Below are 27,851 nucleotides of genomic sequence, written 5' to 3'. Positions count from 1 at the left end.
AGGAGAGAACACCTCTTAACTCATTTTATAAGGCAAGCATTAGCTTGATTCTAAAATCAGACAAAGACATTACAAGAAAAAAGCAGATCAATATGCAAAACATCCCTAATGAAATACCAAATAGAGTCAATCAAAATATTAAAAAGATAATACATCATGACCAAAGTGGCTAATACCAGGAAGCAAAGTCAATTTAATATTCAAAACTCAATCAAAAAAGAAACAACAAATACTCATATCTATAGAATCAAAACTACTTTGACACAATTTAAACCCATTCATGATAAAAACTTTCAACAAACCTGGAATAGACAAACTTCTTAAATCTGACCAGGACATTTACAAAAGGTATACAGCTAGCATTACAATTAATGATGAGAGACTGAATGCTTTCTCTGTAAGATCTGGGAGAAAGTTGGGATGTCCACTCACATGACTGAAATTAACATTAAATTAACATTCCTAGCCAGTCAAGCAAGGTAAGAAAAATAATAAAAGGTATCCAGATTATAAATGAGTAACAGTCTTTACTTGCAGTTGACAATAATATATATAGGAAATATTAAGGACTGTTACTGGGTGTTTATTTTTCTTTTTTTCTGTAGAGATTGACAAGCTGATTCTCAAGTTTAGGATGGTCAAAACTATTGAGGAAGAACCAAGTTGGAGAATTTACACTGCTGGACTTTAAGAATTACTCTCAACTACAGTAATAGTGTGGTATTGAGTTAAGCTGTCGAGATAGCTATCCTAAGGGGGGGTGTGTGTTGTGCATGCAAATATAGTGTTCATAGTCTTATTTATTCAAGGGTAGGTTTTTTTCTATTAAAGAATAAGAGAATCTTTTAACAAATGGTTCAGAAATTAAATTTTTCATACAGAAAGAAATGAATCTGGACCCTAAGTTCATACCATACACAGAAATAAATTGGATTATAGATCTAAAAGCTAAAACTCTGAAATTTTAGAAACATGATTAAATCTTTATGACTTTATGCTCAGCAAAGATCTCTTAGGACATAAAATGAACTATCCATAAAAGGAAAGTTTGATAAATTGGACTTTTCAAAGTTAGAATCTTGCTCCTTCAAAGACACCACTAGGAAAATGAAAGGCAAGCTGCAGACTGAGAGCTATATGTATGTCCAATACACATAGTCTGACACAGGTCTTATATAAGTAAGAAGATAATTACATAATTAAATGTGAGCCAATGACTTGAACAGACACTTTGTCAAGGAGGTCATAATCCCTGGGGAAGCATGAGAGCATATGAAAACATGCCCTACATCAGGGATTGGAGAACTGCAGACCAAGGACCAAATCTGGCCCATTGACTGTTTTTGTAAACAAAGTTTTATTGGAATGCAGTCACACCCATTCATTTATGAACCATCTATGGCTGTTCTCATGCTGTAATAGCAGAGTTGAGTACTTGTTAAAGACTCCATGTGGTCCACAAAGCCTAAAATATTTACTTAGACTGTCTGCAGGAAAAGTTTATCAACCCCTGGTCTAAAGGATAAGCTCTTTCTGGGTGAACAAACACCAGTGGAGAAGTTTGGCATGATTTAATGTATTTTTCCCCAAGATAACCCTTATTTGAGGGGGTTGGTATTTTCCACACGTGGGTCTTCTTTTTCTTTTTTTATTTATTGATTTTAGAGAGAGAGAAACATTGATTTGTTGTTCCACTTACTTATGCATTCATTGGTTACTTCTCATATGTGCCCTGATCATGAATCGAACCCGCAACCTTGGTACATCGAGACAACACTCTAACCAACTGAGCTACCCAGCCAAGGCTGCCTTTTTTGATTTTTTGTTGTAGTTAATTCATTGTTGTTAGTGAGCTAAAAAATTCTTCATGTTAAAGGAAAAATTTAATTTATACCAGATCCTTTTTAAGTCTTGGTAACTTAAGATGTAATATTAGAAAGCACTGACTTACTCTGAGGAACTACACTTCAAGGTCAAAACAGGGATGTAGCTTCATGATATTGACAAGTTAGTACCAGGAGAAACTGTACTCAAAACAACTTGGCTTAAACAGTTTGTATTTACTTGAGCAAGTTAAGTGTTGACTGCAAATAAGCAAGGATGGGAATTGAAGGCATATGCAGCTATTCTGGGGACTGAGTAGTCTCAGTGCCCAGGTGGTCTCCACTCACAAATGTTTTCACTGGAAGGAGGAGCCCCTCTTTATGGTCTGCATGTGGTGGTCTATGATCAGTTAAACACACCAGAGAGATGCAGGGAGTCAATATTAGGGGCCTGTTGGGCCAATCTTATATGCTTATTGGGAAGTCTAGACACTAGGTATGCCTCATATTCTTATTCGTTCCTTGGTGCATCATCTGTGTTCTCATTGGTTATGATCTAAGTTATATAAGCTATTACATCATTGGTTGTATAAGTTGTTTACATAAAACCTGTTTTGACTTTGGGGTGCAACAGGTGTTAATCTCCTTTTGTGTAAGATAACCATATGCTTATCTGTAACTTATTTGCAATGTTAATTATTTTTAAGAAAAACAGGTTTTCAACCAAGAAAGCATTTTTGTTGGAAAAGCTTGTTCACCACTTTTAAGTATAGCAAATGTGTTTTCCACTCCTATTAAAATGTATCCTTTCCAGACAATTGATTTCATGTACCACAAAGCCCCAGCATTTTTAGTTTACTTAAATTTATTATGATATTGCTATTTTTCTTCTTTTTAATCAATTTTTATTGTTGCTCAAATACAGTTGTCTCCATTTTCCTACCGCCACTTTCCCCTGCCCCACCCACCACCTCCCACCCTCAATCCTACCCCTCTTTGTCTTTGTCCGTGGGTCCTTTATATGTTCCTTGACAACCCTTTTCCCTTCTTTCCCCTGTTATCTCCCCCGCCACATCCCCTCTGGTTACTGTCAGTTTGTTCTTTATTTCAATGTCTCTGGTTATATTTTGTTTGCTTGTTTGTTTTGTTGATTAGGTTCCACTTATAGGTGAGATCATATGGTATTTGTCCCTCACTGCCTGGCTTACTTCACTGAGCACAATGCTCTCCAGTTCCATCCATACTGTCGTGAAGGGTACGAGCTCTTTCTTTCTGCTGTGTAGTATTCCATTGTGTAAATGTGTCATAGTTTTATGATCCACTCATTTACTGACGGGCACCTAGGCTGCTTCCAGCACTTGGCTATTGTAAATTGTGGTGCTGTGAACATTGTGGTGCATAGGTTCTTTTGAATTAGTGTTTCAGGATTCTTAAGGTATAATCCCAGCAGTGGAATTACTGGGTGAAAAGGCAGTTCCACTTTTAGTTTTTTTAGGAAATGCCATACTGTTTTCCACAGTGGCTGCACCAGTCTGCATTCCCACCAACAATGCACTCGGGTTCCCTTTTCTCCATAACCTCACCAGCACTTGTTTTGTTGATTTGTTTATGATGTCCATTCTGAGTGGTGTGCAGTGGTATCTCATTGTGGTTTTAATTTGCATCTCTCTGATGGCTAGTGATGCTGAGCATCCTTTCATATGTGTCTGGGCCCTCTGTATGTCCTCCTTGGAGAATTGTCTGTTCAGGTCCTTTGCCCATTTTTTAATTGGATTGTTTGTCTTCCTGGAAGTGGAGTTGTGTGAATTCTTTATATATTTTGGAGATCAAACCCCTGTCTAAGATATCATTTGCAAATATATTTTCCCATATGGTTGGTTCTCTTTTCATCTTGCTGATGTTTTCTTTAGCTATGCAGAAGCTTTTTATTTTGATGAAGTCCCATTTGCTTATTCTTTCCTTTATGTCCCTTGCTCTAGGTGATATATTGGTGAAAATATTGCTGCATGGAATATCTGAAATTTCCTGCCTATGTTCTCCTCTAGGACTTTTATGGTGTCACAAATTACATTTAAGTGTTTTATCCATCTTGAGTTTATTTTTGTGTAAAGTGTAAGTTGGTGATCGTGTTTCATTTTTTTGCATGTAGCTGTCCAGATCTTCCAACACCATTTGCTGAAGGGCTGTTTTTACTCCATTTTATGCTTCTTGATATTGCTATTTTTCTATGTTAGAATAATTTAATATAGTTTATGAACATAAAAATGACTTTTCTAAATTTAATTTGAATATCAGAATATTTTTACTAGAAGTACAATAACATGAACTCCATAAAAAAATTCATAATTCAAAATTCATAATGAAAAAATTTTTCTTCATTATGTTTGACCATTAGCTAATCATCAGTTTGATAGCTAAGCAGAATTGCATGTTGTAGGGAAATTTTCCAACTGGAGCAAACAAAATTTACTGAAAGAACTTCTAAGTCATCTTTGATATCCCCATGCTTGCTACCACACCATACTTCTACAAGTCCTATCAGCTTTAAAATGAACCTTGAATTCATCCTCTTCAACTCTTCATCTCCCACACCTTTCTCAGTCCAAGCTGTTTTCATCTTTTACTCAGCATTTTGGTCAGAATAGACTATATTTAGAGTAACAAATTAATGTCCTAATCTCAGTAGTTTAATACCTCAAAGGTTCACCTGGATTACATAAAGTCCATTGTGGTTTGGTCTGTGATCTTCCTCCATCTTGGAACTTCCTCTGTCTTGCACTAGTGGCTTTCAAGGTGGTCAGGTGGACTGGAAATGACTAGTTCACTTTTATGTACAGCCCATTGGTCAGAACTAGTCACATGGTTCCAATCTTACTGCAAGGAGGGCTGGGAAATGGAGAGCAGCACATGAAGTATTTGGAGACCACTATCTGTGTCACATCCAGATTATTGATCCAGATTATTAAAGTTGTACGCTAACAGGTTTCCTTATTTCCTCTCATGTCCCACTTCAGTGCTTTCCCTACCTAGTAGACAGAGTGCCTGGAAAAAATGGTTTTGTTATGATCTTGGTAATAACTTCCTTTTTGCATAAAATCCCTCACTTTATCCTCACTTATGCAACTACTGCATGATCTGGCCCTTGCCTTCCTATCAGTCTCATGATTGTTAGTTAGTGTTATTAAATATTCTCTATGAATAGGTATTTTGAATAGGCATTCTCTTTTATTTTCTCCATAGTTATGAAAATGTGATTTAAGAGTATCAAATTTATAAAATCACAATGATGACTATAAACTGAATAAAAAATAATTCCAAGAGCAGTCCTAATTTATGAAGGTCTTCTTAGTTACTTTGTATGAAATTATCATCTTTTAAAAAATAAGTTTTGGGGAACATTGATAATATTATATGTAAAATCCTATTATAATGGGTAACTTATGTACAGTAAAGTTACAATTGTATGTTTCCCCGATGATAAATGATCTCTTACAGTATTTCCTCTGACTAAAGTATAGATGAAAGTCTTTCCATTATGATTAAATGTGTTTCTAAAAACAATAAACTTGATTTTTTTAGAGCAGTTTTATGTTTGCAGCAAAACTGAGCAGAAAATACGGAGTTCCCACATACCTACACAAACGTAACGTAACCTCCCCCACAATCAACATACTACACCAAGTAGTGCAGTTTTTACAATCCATGAACCTACACTGACACATCTTTATTGCCCCAAGTTTATAATTTAGATTAGAGTTCACTCTTGATCTTGTACGTTCTATGGGTTTTGACAATAAATGCTGTTTAAACAAGTTTCTCATGAAGGTTGTGTTTTGCCATTAAGTAGTTACTGTCCTTCAGTTATACCTTCAATCTCTGTCATGTTTTTCCTTTAATCTGAAGCTCCTAATTCATTTTCGTGCATACACACACACATTGCCCAAATAATTGTTTTCTAGTTGAAATGGTTGGAGTATTTTCATGAAGTAATTAATTTGTAATCTTTTTTTTAAAATATATTTATTGATTATGCTATTACAGTTGTCCCATTCCCCCCCCCCACTCCACTCCATCCTGCCCACCCCCCTCCCTCCCACATTCCCCCCCCATAGTTCATGTCCGTGGGTCATACTTATAAGTTCTTTGGCTTCTACATTTCCTACACTATTTTTACTCTCCTCCTGTCTATTTTCCACCTATCATCTATGCTACTTATTCTCTGTACCTTTCCCCCCCTCTCCCCCTCCCCCTCCCCCTCCCTTAATGACAACCCTCATGTTCTAGTTGTTTGCCTAGTTTGCTCTCGTTTTTGTTTTATGTGTGGTCGTTAATAACTGTGAGTTTGCTGTCATTTTTACTGTTCCTATTTTTGATCTTCTTTTTCGTAGGTAACTCCCTTTAACATTTCATATAATAAGGGCTTGGTGATGATGAGCTTCTTTAACTTGACCTTATCTGGGAGGCACTTTACCTTCCCTTCCATTCTAAATGATAGCTTTGCTGGATACAGTAATCTTGGATGTAGGTCCTTGCGTTTAATCTTGGGTAATGGAATTATGATGTGCCTTGGTGTGTTCCTCCTTGGGTCCAGCTTCTTTGGGACTCTCTGAGCTTCCTGGACTTCCCGGAAGTCTATTTCCTTTGCCAGATCGGGGAAGTTCTCCATTATTTGTTCAAATAAGTTTTCAATTTTTTGTTCTTCCTCTTCTCTTTCTGGCACCCCTATAATTCGGATGTTGGAACGTTTCAAGGCGTCCTGGAGGTTCCTAAGCCTCTCCTCATTTTTCCAATTTCTTGTTTCTTCATTCTTTTCTGGTTGGATGTTTGTTTCTTCCTTCTGGTCCACACCATTGATTTGAGTTCCAGTTTCCTTCTCATCACTATTGGTTCCCTGTACATTTTCCTTTGTTTCCTTGGCATAGGCTTCATTTTTTCATCTGTTTTTTGAACAGATTCAACCAAGTCTGTGAGCATCTTGATAACCAGTGTTTTGAACTGTGCATCCCATAGGTTGGCTATCTCTTCGTCGCTTAGATGTATTTTTTCTGGAGCTTTGAAGTGTTTTGTCATTTGGGCCATTTTTTTTTGTTTGTTTGTTTGTCTTGGCGCATCTGTTACTTTAAGGGGCGGAGCCTTAGGTGTTCATGTGGGCGGGGTAATGCTGGTCGCTGTGCTGTGACGCTGTATGTGGGGGAGGGGCCGAGTGGGAGCAATGGCGCCTGCCTCACTCTCCTCCAGCTTTCAATCCTTCACTCCGCTACCCACAATCAAACTGGGCCACTCTGGTGCTGGTTCCTGAGTAAGTGGGCCTGTGCACACTCTAGGCCCCTGTGGGTCTCTCCAACAACCTCTCCTGTGAGGCTGGGAGTCTCTCCTGCTGCCACCCCAACCCCCAGGGGCGCTTTCAATCAGAGGTTTGAGGCTTTATTTCCCCGAGCTGGAGCCCTGGGTTGTGCGGTCTGCTTCGCTGCCCGCCGTTCGTCCAGTTTATCTGTGGGCGAATGTGGTGCCGCAGGGTGCTACCCGCCACTCTGCCTGCCCCACTCTCCGCCACTCTGAGTCCGGCCCTCTGGGTTTATCTGCGCAGATGTGGGGCCGCAGGGTCTGCTAGTGCTCGGACTGCCTGTGCCATTTTTCCCACACTCCGCCAGTCTCAGTCCCGCCACAGCCACGCGAGTTCTCTCCACCCTGGTGCCCGTCTCCGCCCCTCCTACCAGTCTGGATGTGTTTATTTTCTATTTCCTTGGTGTCGGTCCCCCTTGCTGCTCGATTCTCTGTCAGTTCTGGTTGTGTGAGGAGGCGCAGTGTGTCTACCTATGCCGCCATCTTGGTTCTCCTTAATTTGTAATCTTTAAAAATGTGTTTTAGAGCAGCACCCTCGCCAAAATATAGATGGTCTAGAGTTCAACCCTCATTTTCAAATATGCATGAAAAATAGGCTTTATATAAATTCTTGGTCATATCTGCCCTGTCAATGCTGGGAATCAGCTTTTTAACAAGCTGTTTATTTTAATAAATGTGTCAAAATCTATATATTTGATATGCTTATCTGAAATGTAGCAGAGCATTCATTATTAATAATTTTTGACAATTTCTTTAAATTGACTTTAAATATTTGATGAGCTAATATGATTTGTTTTAACAAAACTGACATAGAGTACAATTGAATAGCTAAGGTTTGTTCCATAGATTTAGATCTAGCACAGTTCGAATGACTTCCCTGATACATGACTGGTTTTCTATGCGACATCTGGCTGCATAGAAAAGCCTCATGCAACAGTTTTTACATGGTGTTAGTATTGTCATTCTTGTTTCCTTTTCTTTGCTGGCCCACTTCTATTTCAGCCCTTCAGCATTAATAAAGTATTAAGTAGCAAAGGAGATTATCCTACTGTTGGATAGTAATATTGAATAAAAACAAGTGTTTGTGGAATAGAAAGATAAGAAAATTATATCTTTTTTCTTTGATAAGAACTTGATATGCCATCCTCAGTTCATGTAATTAGGTGTTTGGGAAAGGAAATTAGGATTGTATGACAGGAGTCAAGGAAGTTATTAAGCAGCCTCTGTGAGAACTTGATTGCCTTTGCGCTTTGACTAACAATGTATGTGTTGTTCACAGTAACTGTAGTACTGAATGGAAGTGGCTTGTAGACAGAGCAAGAGTTGGCAGCCGATGGACATGGCTTCAAGCCCAGATCTCAGAGCTAGAATACAAAATCCAGCAACTAACGGATGTCCATAGGCAGATTCGTGCCTCCAAGGTATTTTCTGTGTTCTTCTATTCTTTAAAAAATATTACTGTTTGAGTTTCTCCTCATCTCTCCACACAAAATAATTGTTACAGGTTTTATAAAAATGTAGTGAACGTTAAGATTTTTGATATATTAATTGCTGTAAATTGAAGCTATCTTTGTGATGCCTTTGTGTATATATATTGTGATCATTTTATCATACTTAAGCAATTCAGAACTTTGTTGGATTTCAGTTAATAGAAATGATATACATTTTTTGTAAACCTCTACTTCGTTGGCATTTATTTTATCATATGTAAGAAATACTGAGTGTGTATCTTATTGATATTTCCTTAGATTTCTTGTTTTGTTTTAAAACATAAAAAGTTGCAGAAAGCAATATAATGAATGCTTGTGTACCCACCTTCAAGTTTTTCATATATTAAATTTTTGCTAGTATGGGTTTAGTTTCTAGAATAATAAAGCAGTACCCATACAATTGAATTATGTGTATAGTCCTACCTGATCCCATTCTCTTCCCCTGTGCCACTGTAACCACTATTCTGATTCCAACATTTTTTGATATTATTGTGTATTTTTTATTATTAAATTTAGTGGGGTGACATTGGTTAATAAAATTACATAGGTTTCAGTGTGCATGTTTTTATATTATCGGCAGATAGGTATCTATGTATTTCTACAAATGATATTTACTTTCCATGCTTCTGAAGTTTATATAAATTATACTGCAAACTCCTTTGCAACTTCTTTTTGCTCAGCATACTATTTATGCATTTTTATACCTCCTGTATGGTATTTAATTATATGAGTTTAATTGTATGAATACAATGGATTGTTTATCTCTTCTCCTATTTTCTTTTGATAGGCAGTGTTTCCATTTTTACACCAGTAAAAACAATACTGCAGAGACTATATCTTTTAAGTTTTTTGTGAGCCCGTGGAGAGCTTCTCTTGGCTATATGCCTAAAAGTGGGAGCAGCTCACTGGGTCTTAGGCATGGCTGTCTTCAGCTTTCCTATACTCACTGATGTGATTGGATAATCAGTATTCCCACTGGTCAGCTCCTGTTTCCTCCACATTTTTGCCAACATTATATAATTTTTGACCTCTTGATTTTTCCAGTGTAATGGGTATAGAACTTATTTTATTGCTGTTTTGTTACTGAATGTTATGAGATTGGGCCTCAGTGTAATTAATTATACTTTTTTTTTGGTCTAAGACTAACTTATCCTTTTTATTGTTTTTGGGTGGTGGGGGTGGTGGTGGTGGTGGTGGTGGTGGTGGTGGTGTGTATGTTTGTGAATGAATTCAGATACTATTCTTGGTCAATTGTAAATACTACAAATCTCTCATGTTGTAGGGTTAACAGTCTGTTGGGTGTAAAAATTAAGTAAATGATTACATAAATAAATAACAGGTTTAATTCCGACTATGGGAAATTTAACATGGGATTTCTTAGCTTACGGATACATTGTTTCCCCAAAATTATATTGTTTCCCAAATTATGTTTGCTTGCAATGTGGTGTATTTTCCCATAGAAGCAATAACATAAAGAGTTCTTCTGCAATCCCATGAATCTAAATATTGCTAAATATCGCTAAATATCTCTTTATACATTTGTTTTTGTGGGAAACTATTCTACATTGTGAAAATGTGGAGAAAATATTATAATGGAGATAATATTGTAAGTTTAATTATGATTGGTCTGAAAAGAAAAAGCTGTGAAGGAAAGGAGTTTTTGAACCATGTGGTTATTAGCTCAACCCCACCTGTGGTCTGCGCATAAATAAAGATTAATAATGTTTAGGCTCTATCATGAGTTTATATTCTGGTAGGAGAGATAGACCATGTAGATAGTTAGTTGCAATGTAACCTAATATATGGAGTGATAACATGTTTTTAATAACATACAGAAGTGGCATAGAGAGAATATTTAACTTACTTTAGAGGTTAGCAGGTTAGAGAAAACATCAGTAAGGAGTCGATGCTTCAGTATGACTTCGGAGGATAAATAATACTTTGCTCAATGAATTGATGGAACTAGAAAATAGAAAAGGTCATTTCTTAAAGGTTTGAAGGCAAGAAACAACCTGTTCTTTTTTTTAGGAATAACATAGTCTTATAGCTTGGAGCAGAAAGTATGAATTGTGCAAGGACAGGAGAGGGACGTAGACAGTAATGAAATACCATTTAATGCCATTTAATACCATTTAATGCATTGTAGAATTTGGTGGTGACTTCTGTAGGAAGGTGGGTGGAAGGACAGAAATAAAAGTTTAGGCTTACTGGTTCTGTCTGTTGGATTTGAAGGAACTGTGTTCAAGAATAGTTTCCTGATGGAAGTTTCCTATTCAATTACTACAACAACTGTTTCTCATTTGTAATTGTGTCTCTACTGGGGCATTCAGTTGTAGTGATTTCCCAGTCCTTTGAAGATCACCAAATAATATCTGCTCTTTGATCGCTTTCTTGAAAGGATATATCCCAAGCATTTTTATAGTAAAAAGTGTTTTAAGAATGATTCAATTTTAAAACAATTTGCAGATTTCCAAGAAAGTGGGTTTCCAGTTAAATTGACGACTAAGTTTCATGTTTGAATGTAGACAGTCTAGTTCATACTGCTTTGACTTGGGAAAAGATATTAATATTGTTTGTTCTATGGAGTGCTATATAATTGTTATACATTTTTAAAAGTTTGATTATATGTTTATATCTATTGAATAAATTATTTTAAGGAAAGAAATGTAAAGTGCCCAGCAATAATTTACATGGCCCACCCTGGCCAGGCACTTACATTGATTAGAGTGTCGTCCTGATACACCAAGGGTGCGGGTTTGATTCCCAGTCAGGGCACGTACAAGAATCAACCAGTGAATGCATCAATAAGTGAAACATCGATCGATGGTTCTCTCGCTCTCTTTTTCTCCCCCTTTCCCTCTCCCCTTTTTCCCTCTCCCCTTTTTCCCTCTCCCTTCCTCCCTCCCTCCCTCCCTCCCTCCCTCCCTCCTTCCCTCCTTCCTACTCTCTCTTTCTCTCAAATCAATCAATCAATAAAAATTTATATGGCTTTCCATTTATCTTGGTTTATGCTAGATGTACATCTGGCCATTTGTTCCCTGAAGAATGACATTATATGGCCATTTTGTGAAGATATGAAGGCCGAGCGGTTGTGGCTGCCCTTCTGATCTCCATTAGCAATCATCTCCTCCACGTAGAGCCCAGGAGTAGGAGATTCAGAATTGAATCTCTTCTCCCTTCTCCCTCTGGGTTACAAATCACTTGAAACATAAGTTAGTGGAACTTTGCTTGAGGGCATCAAGGTGAACCCCATCCCTACTCACTGGAGCTCAGCTTTGATTTTTAACCTCCCTACCCCACCCTTCCAAAACACACACATTTCCCATTCCAAACTGATTTTATTAAAAAAAAAAAAAAACAAAACATTTTAAACATAATGATGCAACTTGGTGTGCACTACAGCAAATCTACAGTGATATTTTTTTGATCTTCAGCTACATTTCAGCTTTGTGAGGAACCTTATCATCAAAGACAATGGCCAGCAATGTTACCAGCAAGACAGATCCTCACTCCATGAACTCCCGTGTATTCACTGGGAATCTCAACACTCTTGTGGTCAAGAAGTCTGATGTGGCGGCTGTCTTCTCAAAATATGGCAAAACTGTGGGTTGCTCTGTGCATAAGGGCTTTGCCTTTGTTCAGTATGTTAACGAGAGAAATGCCCGGGCTGCAGTGGCAGGAGAGGATGATGATTGCTGGCCAGGTTTTAGAGGTTAATCTGGCTGCAGAGCCAAAAGTGAATCGAGGAAAGCAGGTGTGAAACGATCTGCAGTGGAGATGTACGGCTCCTCTTTTGACTTGGACTGTGACTTTCAGTGGGATTATTATGACAGGAGGTACAGTTACCCAGCACGTGTTCCTCCTCCTCCTCCTATTGCTCGGGCTGTAGTGCCCTCGAAACACCCGCGTGTATCAGGAAACACCTCACGAAGGGGCAAAAGTGGCTTCAATTCTAAGAGTGGACAGCAAGGATCTTTTCCTCCAAGTCTGGAAAGTTGAAAGGAGATGACCTTCAAGCCATTGAGAAGGAATTGACCCAGATAAAACAAAAAGTGGATTCTCTACTGGAAAGCCTGGAGAAAATTGGAAAGGAACAGAGCAAACAAGGAGTAGAGATGAAGAGTGATAAGTCAGAAGAGGAGCAGAGCAGCAGCTCCCTGAAGAAAGATGAGACTAATGTGAAGATGGAGTCTGAGGGGTGCAGATGACTCTGCTGACGAGGGGGACCTACTGGATGATGATGATAATGAAGATCGGGGGGATGACCAGCTGGAGTTGATCAAGGAGGATGAAAAAGAGGCTGAGAAAGGAGAGGATGACAGAGACAGCGCCAATGGCGAGGATGACTCTTAAGCACGTAGTGGGGTTTAGAAATCTTGTCCCATTATTTCTTTACCTAGGCACTTGTCTAAGATCAAAATTTTCACCTGATCCTCTCCCCTAGCATCTTCAGCACGTGCTCACTGTCCTCCCCACCCTTGTTCCTCCCGTGTTCATTAATTCACACTGCCCTGCGCCTAGTCCCATTTTCACTTCCTTTGACGCTCCTAGTACTTAAGTCTTACCCTGTAATTTTTGCTTTTAATTTTGATACCTCTTTATGACTTAACAATAAAAAGGATGTATGGTTTTTTATCAACTCTCTCCAAAATAATCTCTTGTTATGCAGGGAGTACAGTTCTTTTCATTCATATATATGAGTTAAGTAGTTGCTTCCCTAATTACTGCAAAGGCAATCTCATTAGTTGAGTAGCATCTTGAGAGCAGCTTTGAGTTAGAGGTGTATGTGTTAACCCCACGTATGTAGTATACATGGGGCTCTTCAACACAAATGTAATGATGTATTTTTGTGAATGAGAGCTGGCATGTCAAATGCATCCTCTAGGAAAATAATTAGTGTAATAGTCTTAAGATTTGTTTTCTAAAGTTGATACTGTGGCTTATTTTTGTGAACAGCTTGATGTTTGGGACCTTTTTTTCTCACAATAAACACATCCTTATTAAACCAGGAATTTGGAGAGAGAGAAAAAAAAAAGAATGACATTATATTTGTTTTATGGAAAATGTCATTAAAATTATACTCTCAAAATACAATAATTCTTTATTTTGATACTTTCTTTTTACATTTCTTAGGAATTAAGATGTTTAATTGCTTATTTGTCTGCCATTTAGTTGAGCTGCTGTTATACTTAATAGGAAAACAAGTACTTTCTTTGCTCTTATAGTTTCTTGGGTTATTGTAAGAAAAAACTATCGAGAATAGTGATTATCTTGACTGAGAAAGAACTTTCTGTTTAATATATCTTGAAAGGAAAGAACAATATTCTTCTACGTTAAGTCAGAGATAAAGGGAAGGGAAAGAGATTGATAGATACTCTTTTATAAATATTCTGTTTAATTAAGTGCCAGTTTCTGACTGGTCAGGAAACACACATAGTAGATTTACTAGTAGTTTTAGGTCTTTAAGCTGTCATTTGCCCTTCCTTTGACACACTCCAGGTGGCCTAAATTTTTCTTAAATTTTTAGAAAGAGGAAAGCAGATATTAACATCTCTTCTTTGTTCTTGTAACAGCTTTGTAACACATTACAATTTTCATATTTCTCCTTTTCTCTACTTAAGCTGTTCAGTAAGACAACAGCTTCTCATATGTACAAAAAAATTTTAAATAGTTGTTCTTAGTTAAGAGGCTAGCTATGGTCTTTCTTTTACATTTTTACTTGTTATCCCGTAATAGGGTCTTCCACATTTTAAATTGTACATTTATTGTGTTTTAAAATTTTCATTTAAGTTTTTTGCTTAAAATTAGTCTTGGTGACTTTATATAAATAATAAAGATGTTGATGTTTATAATAATAATAAAGACAAGTGTTTCCTTTTTTACACTATGTCTCCTTTAGGAGGACCTTGGGAGTTGGGGTGGGGACCACTCTAGTGTTATCAGAAACAGTTGTTTCCTCTTGGGCAGTTGATTTGCTTTCTTATGCTAGAGTTTTCATTTGTCTCAGTTATCTCAATTCATAATTCTAAAGAGTTTTCATATCTTTGTTATTTGCCTTGTTTTATCTATCATTAGACTATTCCTGATTTTTTAAAATTCAGTTTTGAGGTATAGTTGACAAACAAAATTAAAAGATATTTAAAGTGTACATTATGATGACCCAATGCACATGTTCTTTTTCTGGTTTTTAAGAACAGAAACTATCTCTGCAGTGTCTCCAGATGATGCACTCCTCTTCCCTGTTCCCTCTTCTCGGCCATGACGGAGAAAAGTCATGGTCTGTTCTTCTCACACTGTGAGAGTTTCATCCGGGGCAGTAGTTTAAGGGAAAAAATTAATTATGAAGTTGGCTATGAGTGCCTCCCCAGTTAAATTTTTAAAAATTCTATTCTTCACTGAACTAACTATATTAGGCTCCTTCCTTATAAAAAGGTAGTGTAGTATTCTAAAGGTTTATAAATTGGGCTTTTGAACTTAAGAAGCAATTTTTCCATAGAAATAATATTATAAATAGGGATTATAAAATCAGGCTAATTCACACAGCCTAGTGCATAATATAAACTGTAATGAAATCAAAGAGAATTACAGTTGAATTGATATGGTAAACACTTGTATTTCTTTTGCATGAGGTACTTGCAAAAAACTTAGTAAGAGACTTGTATAAATTTGAATGGACAAATGATACTGTATTTACCAAATCTAATTTAATTTTTTAAATATCAAATAAAACAAACTTCTTTTAAGTATGTATTTTTTAGATTTAGCCATATTTGTGCACACTAGGAAAATAGTCATTAAGATGGGATTAAAAATTGGATCCCCTTTACTTTTTAAAGTTACTTGCATTGTTGTAAATATAGATAAAAATAAGAATTTGAGTTTTTGTGACTTCCGGCCAAGATGGAGGCAGAGATAGACATACTGTGCCCCCTTGTACAACCAAAAGAAGGACAACAACATATTTAAAAACAAAAAAAAGACCCAGAACTGTCAGAAAATCAAACTGTATGGAAGGCTGACAACCAAGGAGTTAAAGAAGAAACACTTACCCAGACCAGTAGGAGGGGACTTGTAGCAAGGTGGCAGCTGGAGGGCCGGGATGGGTGAGCTGGTGGCTGGCAGAGCGGGTGGTCCCACATTTATATGCAGATAAACTCGGAGGAACAACTGGGGAGTGAAACAGTCCGCACAACCCAGGGCTCCAGCTCGGGGAAATAAAGCCTCAAACCACTGATTGAAAACACCCGTGGGGGTTGAGGCGGCAGGGGGAGAAACTCCCAGCCTCACAGGAGAGCTCGTTGAAGAGACCCACAGGGTCCTAGACTGTGCACAAGCCCACCCACCCAGGAATCAGCACCGGAGGGGCCCAATTTGATTGCGGGTAGCGGGGGAAGTGACTGAAAACCAGCAGAGAGCTGAGGAAGTGGCATTGTTCCCTCTCGGACCCCTTCCCCACGTGTACAGCATCACAGTGCAGCGACTAGTGTGGCCCCACCCTGGTGAATACCTAAGGCTCCGCCCCTTACTATGTAACAGGCCTGCAGAGACAAAAAAAAAAATGGCCCAAATGAAAGAACAGATCAGAGCTCCAGAAAAAACACAACTAAGCAACGAAGAGATAGCCAACCTATCAGATGCACAGTTCAAAACACTGGTAATCAGGATGCTCACAGAAATGGTTGAATATGGTAGCAAATTAGAGAGAAAAAATGAAGGCTATGCTAAGTGAAGTAAAGGAAAATGTACAGAGAACCAAGAGTGAAAGGAAGGAAACCGGGATTCAAATAAATGGTTTGGAGAAGAAGGAAGAAAAAAACATTCAGCCGGAACAGAATGAAGAAAGAAGAATTCAAAAAAAAAAAAAAAAAAAAAAGGAGAGGCTTAGGAACCTCCAGGACAACTTTAAACATTCCAACATCTGAATCATAGGGGTGCCAGAGGAAAAGAGGAAGAGTAAGAAATTGAAAACTTATTTGAAAAAATAATGAAGGAGAACTTCCCCAATCTGGCAAAGGAAACAGACTTCCAGGAAGTCCAGAGAAACTCAAGAGAGTCCCAAAGAAGTTGGATCCAAGGAGGAGCACAACAAGGCACATCATAATCACATATAAAGATAAGGAGAGAATCTTAAAAGCAGCAAGAGGAAAGAAGAGAATTACCTACAAAGGAGTTCCCGTAAGACTATTAGCTGATTTCTCAAAAGAAACGTTGCAGACAAGAAGGGGCCGGAAAGAAGTATTTGAAGTCATGAAAGGCAAGGACCTATATCCAAGATTATTTTATCCAGCAAAGCTATCATTTAGAATGAAAGGGCAGAAAAAGTGCTTCCCAGATAAGGTCAAGTTAAAGGAGTTCACATTATCCAGCTCTTATTATATGAAATGTTAAAGGGACTTATCTAAGAAAAAGAAGATAAAAAATATGAACAGTAAAATGACAACAAACTCACAGTCATTAACAACTGAACCTAAAACAAAAAAACAAACTAAGCAAACAACTAGAACAGGAACAGAATCACAGAAATGGAGATCACATGGAGGGTTATCAATAGGGGAGTGGGGAGGGGGAAAAGGTACATAGAATAAGAAGCATAAATGGTAGGTAGAAAATAGGGGGATGGTAAGAATAGTATAGGAAATGTAGAAGCCAAAGAACTTATATGTACGACCCATGGTGGGGAATGGGGGTGGGAGGGGGTGCGCAGGGCAGAGGGAAATAAAGGGGGGGGGGAATGGGACAACTGTTATAGCATAATCAATAAAATATATTTAAAAATAAATAAATAAATAAGAATTTATCTGTTACTTTTACCAAGCATCAAGGTAATATATTACTACAAAATCATAAAATGTATGTTTAACAACATAACTCACTGTGTTCATTGTAAAGTTTTATAGTCGCTGTAGTATAAACTAAACTACTCATATGTAGCATATTATACTCTATAGGCAGTTTTCATGCTGTAAGTAGCACTCATACATGATGTAAGCTGACCCACAGCAGTCATTCCGTTTGTTCCATTTCGAAATACTGACACTTACGTTAATGTGTTAGTCTGTTTTTTCATTTTAGGAATGTAATATCTTAGCCACATGAGGCATTTAATACCTTTTGAACTAGCTTGTAGGGGCTTCTTGGCATTTTGCAAGAATCTACATTTACTACATATTATATAATAACATGTATTATTCCTCACAGGGGCTACAAAAAGGTAGAAAGGGAAGAAGATTTGCCATGAGAACTAACTATAAAATCATTAGGATCATATCTGCACATTCCTTTCCCCCCTTTCTCTCCTGTTTCCATTGCCTCTGAGAGGCCTAAGGGTGATAGCAGTTGGAGTGAACCATCTAGGAAATGTGGGAGAAAGTTTAGCTAGCCATTTGAAGAGAAAGTATGTGTGTGGCAGGGAATGGAGAGGGAGCTAGATCCCTATGTACTCTTCTGATTACTTACATTTCAGAAAATACCCCACCGAAGTCAACAACTTGTGTCTTTATTATAAGCTCATCTACCCTAAACAAGAAGAACTTTGTCCTGGAGAGTCCTTTTTCTCAGTTGTGTATCCCTGCCCATGGTTACTGACTGGCAGCAACAGGCTCGGGGCCCATCCTCACAGGGCTCTGAAAGAAGTTAACATAATGTTAGAGTGTTCTTGCTTGTTTATAAATTCGGTATTTTAATTTATGAAAATGGGTGTGCTCAAATATAAAACTCAAATGGAGAGGCTAATCGCCAAAGTATCATACGATTAAATCAGGAAATGTTCTAAATTTCAGTCTGAAACGTTCATATAGTGTGTATGTATAAGCCTTTATCTTTATTCTAAATGTGTCATGCTTTTAATGCTAGTATAAAACCAGTAAGACAAATAACTGTATGTATATAATTTACGACAATATTTTACAAGCTCAGTCCATCAGGCATACATGTTATTTTAGCTGTACATGTTTTAAATCAGCTAATTTTTTAGAGTTAAACGACTTTCAAGTGTGTATTTTCTGATTTCCAAGGGGTAATAAGAAGCATGGTTTCAAGTGCATTATAACATTAAGATTAATTTATTCAATTTGTTTTGATTTCAACTCTTTAATTGCCGTTTGCCTAGGGGATAGTGATCCTAGAAGAATGTCAACTTCCAAAAGACACTTTGAAAAAACAAATACAATTTGCAGACCAAGCAACTTCATTAAATATTGCAAGGAACCCTCAGATTTCCCAAGAGAGTCAAGACCCTTTACCAGAACAGGATTTTGAAATGTCACCAAGTAGCCCTACACTGCTTCTTCGCAACATAGAAAAACAGGTAATGAGAAGAGTACATGTGAGTGGCATGAAACGACTTCCAGTTTGTACTGTTTGAATACATGTGCTTCTCCTCGGGGTATGGGTTATTAAAGTTGGCAATCTGACATTAAATACAATTAAAATACTTAGTATATGACTGGTGTCTATTATATTATTGATGTAATTAAGATTATTTAAATACAATAAGGTATTAATTAGTACATAGACATAGGATGATAACTCATTTATACTAGGGTGGAAAAATCTTTTTTTCGAACAAAATTGCTTATCATTAGACTTATTTCACAGGGAAAGAACCCTGGTTCCACCTAATAAACCTGAATGATCAATGATTATTTGAAAAATTTGTTGATAGAGATTTTTAGGGAAAGGTAATATTGGAATATGGGTGCTTTCATGTAAAGTGGAGTGAAACAATATACCTTTTTTTTGCTAATATTTGTACAAATAAATGATCGTGTAAATAGAAAGTTGAGTAAGTTCCTAATAAATTTTTACTATCCCAAAAGTGGTCTCAAGCACATGAGATTTTATTGGGCTGAAGTGGGGTGGTTGTTAGGGTAACTCTAAGTAAGGGTTGGTTGTGTGTCTGGGCCTTCTGGGCCAGTTGTTCAGACATATCTGACCAGCGACCTCCAGTGGCTTAGAATATTTCGGATGATATTTTTAGAGGCGGAAAAGAGAAGAGTGTGTCAGTGTTTCAGACTGGAAAATAGATACTCTGTACATTTATTTGCATGGATAAACTAATAAATGCTTGATAACTGGATAAAGAATCGATGTATATTATTGATTTTGAAAATGAGCTTCAATCTAAAAATGAGTAATAATTTTTAATATAAAGCCATTAGGTGATGCATTATTTTTCAAGAAAGTAAATGGTGAAAACATTTCAGGGCATTTTTCAAAAAAGATTTTTCGAAGAATTCAAATTTTAGATTTAGTTTTCTTGAATCTCACTATTTCTAATATCATGTTATTACTTTCATACAAATGAAGAGTTTAAAAATAATTAATACCCCTCTATTTTATAATAGAATATCTTACATTTAATAACATAATGAAATAGGTCTATGTATTTTTAAAAATGGAGTCACACAACATGAAGTGAGAAAACTGGGTGTTAGGAAATTGATGTGTCGTGATTTAATTCAAAGGGAGGGTGTGTGCATGCACACACACAGTGTATATACACTAATGCTCACATGTGCTCAAAACACTTACCGTAGAGGTATGGGTGTATACGAAAATACTAGCAATGGTTTTCTCTCTGAAGTGTGATTACGGGTGATATGCTTTTTATTTTTTAAACCTCTCTGTACTTCCCTTTTTAAAATAACGAACATGGACTATATATGTAATTAAAATAGTTGTCATTCTTTGGGTACTGTTTCTATTTATGTGCTCAGTGTTTATTCTAGTTATTTTAGGTGATTGTTTTGAGAATTATTTAATATTTATTACACATTACAAACATGTTATATATATTTAAGCTTGGGATAAAGGGAAATTTTGAATACCTAAAGAAAACAACATGATTTTGAATTAGAAATAATAATAAGAAACAAAGTAGCATGAAATTGCGGCCTGAATTTGAATCAGAGCTCCATTTCTTACCAACTTTATAATCCTTGGTCAAGTGGCTTAATCTTTCTTTGCTTCAATTTCCTCATCTGTAATTGACCTTATATATAATATATAGTATTATCAGAAGTTCTAATATTATGTACTTTGCAGGTTAGTGGTAACGATTAGAAATATTCTAGTGCCTCATATAGTGCCTGGCACATAGTACACACTTAGTAAATTACAGCTATGATTTTTGTTATTATTAATTTTGCTGCCTCAAAAGTATTATTAGATACTGTTAGCGGACTTCAAATGTTTTACAGGACAGGATGAGTAGATAAAGGAACTGTAACAAAAAAGGATATGAAAAAGGAGTAGTACTTTAAAGTGTAAATTTACATATAAGAAATAGAAATATGAGTAGCTGTGTAAATCATTTTTGTAGTTTAAAATACATGTATATGCATGGGCAAAAGTAGGTTTACAATAGTTTGTATCAAAAACTATATTAATAAATAATAATACAAGAATAAACTGTTTCACATACCCACTTCTGTATGCCTATTTTTGCTCAACCCTGTATTTACTAAAATATGAACATTGACTTGTCTCCTGAGAAATTAAGCATTTAATGGACACTAAAAGGTCCGCGATTTAACTCACATTTCTTGCTTAGCAGTTGACTGTTTTCTTGCAGAGTGCACAGTTGACTGAAATCATCAACAGTTTGATTGCCCCTCTCAACTTGTCCCCAACTTCATCACCCCTCTCCTCCAAATCCTGTAGCCGTAAATGCCTGGCCAATGGCATTTCCAGGAGGTAGGTATCAATGGGATAGATTTGCTTCCAAACTTGGCTTCGTGTATTTTTTTTTTTAAGTATTACAAGTCTTTTTTCTTTCTTAAACACTATTAGAGTACAATCAGTAGACCATGGATATATTTTTAGATAATATCAAACATATATAATTAAGGTAAGTATAAACCTGAGAACTAGGGAGATAACTTTCCAGAAAGTTTTATGATGTTTCTAAAAAAAGAAAAACAGTGATACCATTTGCTACAGATTACTGCTTTATTTAATACATCTTCCATTTGGTATATTTTATATTCTTAAGCTCCATAATGCCCTTATAATGCATTTTAAGAAAAAAAGATTCTAGATATGGTTTGGGTACAGAAGATTGATAAATATCATTCATAAAATTCAGTTAAGTTTTACTCAGCTATTTTGTGTCTCAGTATTTATAAGGTGAATTTTTTTTCTAGATGTAATTAATATAATTCCTATAACAGTAACAATTTATTATGTTGCATAATATATAAATATGTAAAATCCTGATTGTTTTTGGGAATAGCATTTGTACTCTTTTATTTTGCTTACTTTTGTCTTTGAGTTTTTCCTTTCAGAGATGCAATTATAATTAAAGATATTAATAAAATATAGTTTTGTGGCTTCATCTACTATTTTTCCAATAAAATTGTAATGTGGGTGTCTTTGCTTTAACACCTATGGAGGACTACGTATAATTTAGTGTTGGGAAGTTTTTATATTAATAATTGTATGATTATTAATAAAATTTTAAGTATAGCTTGAAAGGAATATTTAGACTATGGTGAAAATTATGTTAAATAGCTATCACATTCTTAGACTGGTGAATCTAAACCAAGACTTAACATAAAAATGCTATCATTTGATATTTAGTTCTAACTTATTTTAAAAGTCTAATTTTTAATACTTTTACAGTTTTATATATACTGGGTCATTTATTCATTGTTTTGTCAAGGAAACAGTTTTTTTAATTGGTTTTGCTTTGTTTTTTTATTGACTTTATATTCATTCTTTCCATCACTAATGATTCACCTTGAAAGTAAAAATTCTTACATTACATAAGAAAACTATGGTATATTTATTTATAAGAACATATCCTAATTAAGAAATCATAATTACAAGTTGACCCATTAAATATCATCAAAATTGATGTTTGTGCATTGTGATATGCACCTACCTATTTTAGGTAATATTTTGTTTACTTAACTAGGTATTACACATTTACTTAGGTATGTGTGTGAGTGTGTGTACATTTTAACATACTCACCTGTATAACTGGTCATTCATTTACAAAGTATTTATTGCATAATTATTTGCTTTATGCTATATAGTCAAAGTCCTAGGGATACAAAGATAAAGAAGACGAAGTCACTACTTTTAAATTATTTGTATTCTAGTAGGTGAACCATGTAATTATTTTAAATATCATAGTCATAATGGAATTATGTTCACTTATTTGAATATTTTATTTTTAACAGTTGTCACAGTTGAAAAAGATAATTAATAAAGATACATATATCCAAATGAAAGAAATGTAACATTGGCTGTGTTCACTAAATCATACTTTCTCAGTTTTGTCTAATAGTTAAAATGGTCTTGTTGAAACCAGGTAGTAATTGCCATCTTTCCTGATGTCAAGCAATTGTTCTCATAAGCTATTTGGAAGGTTTATTTTAGAAAGTTTTTAACAGGTTCAAAACCTACTAAAATTCTTCATTTAAAAGATTTAAAAACAGATAAAAATTGGTTCTCTACTTTTTTGAAATGTGCTGATATGTGATTTAATTAATCTTACTAATTTTACTTACTAATTTATGTTTAGCAACAATCAATATTTTTTAGAAATTATGTAAGAAATTTCTTTCAGAAAGAATTTATATTCATATTTGTTATCAAAATATTATGTTTCCCTTCAAGGAAAGATTGTTTTATTCTCTAACATTTGCTAGAAAATAAAATATAGCCACTTTTCATCAAAGAGAAGGTGAGCAAATTTTAAACCTTTGTTGCCAGATAACCAGCAAGCTACTGTATGAAACAAAGACTTGGGATATACTCCTGGTCTTAAAATTTTTGTAAAACATTTACTATTTGTGATAATATACACCATAAAATATATACCATAAAAACAAATCTATTTAACAAGGAATATTGAAACTGGAATATATTCCAGATAAGACAGTAAAAACTGAATGAAAAGCAGAAAATTTTGAGAAGATGTTGTGTTTGTATCAGATGCCAAAGAAAGGTGCTGAAAAGTGTCTCTTGGTTTTGTCAGCTATAAATTGAGACCTTAGCGAGAGCAGTGTAGTAGCAAGCTGGAGGGAGCAATAAGAGCTGGTTAATAAGGATGAAGATGGAGATGAAGTAGAGAGAAGTAATCAAGATTATACTTTCATGGCTGCTTGACTGTAGACTATAGAGTAGAATGGGTGTACAAGGTCAAGTAAGGTACTTTTCTTTTTGAGATAGGAGAAATGTAAATAACATTATTAAAATAAAGGGAAGGGAAAGAGCTAGAGATGGATAATGTAGAACTACATATCACAAAGTTGTGATAAAGGGACCTTATGAGAGGAGAAAATGTATATTCTTCAGGCTGGTGTGGAAGAGATTAAGACAGGTGTAGAGGCAGTTGTTTGTAAAGTGATTGTAGCCAAGTTAAGAGTGGGAAATGGAGTTGGAGGAGCTAGGCAAACATTTGGATGGACATTAACAAGTAAAACATTATTCCTTTTTGTCCTCCCCACCTACCACCTTTTATTGTAGCATGAGCAGCGCATCCCTGGAGAAGGATGTTATGTGGTTTCTAAGGGTTTTTTTTTTAACCCCTAAATAATACTTAATTGATATTGGTAAAACTGATTATAAATGCATAGTAGTGAAAGATCTATAAATTTAACAGATTATTTTGCCTTATTCACATTTGAGGATATTACCATAGATTTTGAAAATGAATTGAAGGTATAATCATATATTGTAGTAATATGAAAAAGCTTTATTTAAAGGTATCTGGGTTGAAACACTGTGAAATTTATCTATTTATGAGCCTTTTGACCCTGTGAGCAATGTCAAATTGAGGCCTAATTTTGTTTCTTGTATCTTGCTGTTTTTCCAATATATGGTTACTGTTTTCTTTACATATAATTATATGTGAAGAAAACGTCTTTCAGACTCAGAGCTTTTCAAGAGTAACAGCTCAGTCTGTTTAGTGTTATTCAGACTTGATACAAAGCACTTTCTAAAGATGTCCCTATTAAGCATATGAACACTATTCATTTTATGTATTTTAAGTAAATGTGAAGGTAAGAAAAGTCATCATTTGAGTAAGATTTTTCAAACTTCTGGTAAAATGTACATAACAGAAAATTTACCATTTTAACCATTTTTAAGTTTAATGGCATTAAGTACATTCATGTTGTTGTGCAACAATGACCATCATTCATCTCCAGAAATGTTTTCATCTTCCTGAAATGAAACACCCATTAAACAATAACTTCCCATTGTTCCTTATTTCCAGTCCTTGGCAACCCCCTTCTACTTAATGTCTGTGTGAATTTGACTATTCTTGGTGCCTTGTGTAAGTGAAATCACACAGTGTTTGGCTTACTTCACTTAGTGTAATGTCATCAAGGTTAATGCATATTACAGCATGCATTAGCATTCTCTTCCTTTTTAAGGGTGAATAGTCTATCTTATGTTTAGACCACACTTTGTTTTCTCATTGATCCTTGCACGGACATTCAGGTTGCTTTCACCTTTTGGCCATTGTGAATACAAATACTTGTATGAGCCCCTGCTTTTAATTTTTTGGATATATACCCAGACATGGAATTGTTGGATTGTATAAGAATATTTTGTTGTTTATTTTGAAAATGAGAAATTATTGACTGTTGTTAATGATATTCCTAAGCCACAAGCTCAGAAAAACTAAGCATCCAGAAAACTAAACAAAGCACAGCAATCTCATTCCATCTGAGGCCAAATTCTGACAAAATTAAGATTTTGACAGCTTCTCAGATAAAGAGAGAGAAGTCAAAGACAAGTCCAATTGTATCTTCCTTGTGTCGAAAGAAAATAACTGTCTACCTAGAAAATTACCCAGAAAAAAACATCTTTGAAGTCTGAATGTGAAACAGATGTTTTCAGACAAATCAAAATGGAGAGAGTTTGTCTAGTAGACTCTAATTAATGATAACCATAAAGGATATGCTCTAGGCAATAGAAAGTGATGACCCAGAAAGGTCATTGAGGTGTAAAAAGAAATAACAAATAAAATGGTAAATAATTGTATGGGTATTTGTATAATTGTATATGTAAACAAACAGTAGTAACATGTGTCTAACAGGGTTAGCAAAAGAAGTCCATGGTAATGGTAGCATATATGTCAGGAGAAGGTAAATGGATCTAAACTGTTCTCAGGACATTGAATTATTCAGGAGGTTGCTACAAGTATGGATTTAACTGTCGGTCATTCTAAGTAAAGTATGAAGAGTGTCCATATGGGGGAAGAAGCTTCTTAGGTGCCGATAAGATTTCATTTCTTGACCTGAATGGTGTTCATGGGACAGTGGAGAAGTAGGTGAGGTATTGCATTATCATATTTACAAGTTAAACATAAGATAAATATTTTATGTATTTATTTGTAGGTATTTTATATCTTACAATGTAAAGTTAAGACAAATTTGGTACAAATTATATACTTCCAAAAGGATAACTAGAAAAGTACAATGGTTGTCATAGTTCTGAAAATGTGTTTAAATGACATTATTCACCCTCAACTTGTGAGCAAAATTTGACTTGTCCCACATTGTTAACATTGTAGAATAGCAAAATTTTAAGACAAGTAGGAATATGACATTTAATTTATTGAAAGAGAAACAAATAATTAAATCTCAATATGTTACCTTAAAATTTGGTGATAGAAACTTATCTAGTTGTTCATTTTATAACCCTAGCCATTTTCTTTTTCTGTTAAATTTGTCTTAATTTAGGATGTCTGTTCTGTCTTCCAATGACAGCATTCGAACATGCTTGTGGAAAACAAATGAAGAATGGCTACAGAAAAGGATCATTAGCTATAGTGTATTTTTAAAAAGTTTTTTTATTTTTGTTTATTCTATTACATTTTTCCCAATATTTCCCCCTTTGCGCTCCTCCGCCCAGCCCACCCCCACTCCCACAGTCAATCCCCACACTGTTGTCCATGTTCGTGGGTCATGCATACATGGTCTTTGATTAATCCCTCCCGTTCTTTCCACCATCCCCCCCACCCCCTTTCCTCTGGCAACTGTCAGTCTGTTCCCAGTTTCCATGTCTCTAGTTCTGTTTTGCTCATTAATTTATTTTGGTCATTAGATTCCTCTAATAAATGAGATCATATGGTATTTATCTTTCACGGACTGGTTTATTTCACTCAACATAATGCTCTCCAGTTCCATCCATGCTGTCGCAAAGAGTAGGAGTTCCTTCTTCTTTCTTTCTGCTGGGTAGTATTACATTGTGTAGATGTACCACAGTTTTTTAATCCATTCACTTACTGATGGGCACTTAGGCTGTTTCCAACACTTGGCTATTGTAAATAGAGCTGCTATGAACATTAGGATGAATAGGTTCTTTTGCTTTAGTGTATTTTTAATGTTCCAATGACCTGAAAAGTACTCATATATTCAGTTGTAAGGTCTGAGGCACATACTCAGCTGAAATGTGTAAATTAGTGTAAATGTCAAACTAATAATAGTATTACAATAATAGAAAGTTGCAGAATATTTGTAGATATAGGCAAAAAAGTATATTTAAGAGTAACAGGAAGTTTAATAATTTACTATGATAAATAATATGTATTTGCTTTATATGTTTTTAAAGTCATTGTGTCCAAATATTTATAGTCTCTTTGTTCCAAAGATTTCGTAAGGTCTTAACCAGCATTTGACAATCATTCAGTCTCTGCTCTAATCCAGTTTCTATCTACAGTCATATTTTAAAATATACATTTTGGGTCTATTAAAATATAGTATACAACTCAACAGGTCATTCACTAAAAATTAATGTATGTCTTGCATACCAGATGTGGTTATCATACAGTAGGCATGCAGTATATGTTTATGTAAGAAGTAAATGAGATAGTCTATATAAAACTCTTAGAACAATGCCTAGCACATAGAAACAGTCTAAAAATATTAGCCATTGATATTTTTATGTAATGACATAATGTGTGTTAAAGTTGTAGATGTGGTTATTTCTTTCATATATTGGGCAGCATACTAGTCATTGATTAAAAACTGTTGTTACTTTTTTGAATAAATGCTGCAAAGTGGCCTGGATTAAGATAAAGATTTGAGGGCATGTAAAGACTTATGGGCCAGCTATGACTGAAGACATTCATCATACAGGTATGAGTCACATCTCCTGGAAGATGTAAAGTTGCTATCTTGTCTTTGGTCTGCTTAGTTTGTATGGAATACTGTAATTAAGTCAAGTACTCTAA

At 35.4% G+C, this 27,851-nt stretch overlaps 1 protein-coding gene and 1 pseudogene across 6 annotated transcripts in view; both read left to right on the top strand.

The window, feature by feature from the left end:
• KANSL1L (KAT8 regulatory NSL complex subunit 1 like) overlaps nt 1-27,851 on the top strand; it is a 113,979-nt gene that overhangs the window by 30,399 nt on the left and 55,729 nt on the right. For all 6 annotated transcript variants that reach the window (XM_024563832.3, XM_024563833.3, XM_053919031.2 and 3 more), the window contains exons 3-5: nt 8,446-8,587; nt 18,765-18,962; nt 21,231-21,352. In XM_024563832.3, coding sequence (XP_024419600.3) covers nt 8,446-8,587; nt 18,765-18,962; nt 21,231-21,352 — 462 coding nt within the window. The remainder of the gene's footprint in view (nt 1-8,445; nt 8,588-18,764; nt 18,963-21,230; nt 21,353-27,851) is intronic.
• Nucleotides 12,037-17,249, top strand: LOC128780277 (heterogeneous nuclear ribonucleoprotein C pseudogene; annotated as a pseudogene).

This window comes from Desmodus rotundus, chromosome 2 (assembly GCF_022682495.2).
Source record: "Desmodus rotundus isolate HL8 chromosome 2, HLdesRot8A.1, whole genome shotgun sequence".
Classification (NCBI taxonomy): Eukaryota; Metazoa; Chordata; class Mammalia; order Chiroptera; family Phyllostomidae; genus Desmodus; species Desmodus rotundus.
The sequence above is the reverse complement of the archived record's forward strand: the minus strand, read 5'-3'. Positions and strand labels throughout refer to the sequence as shown.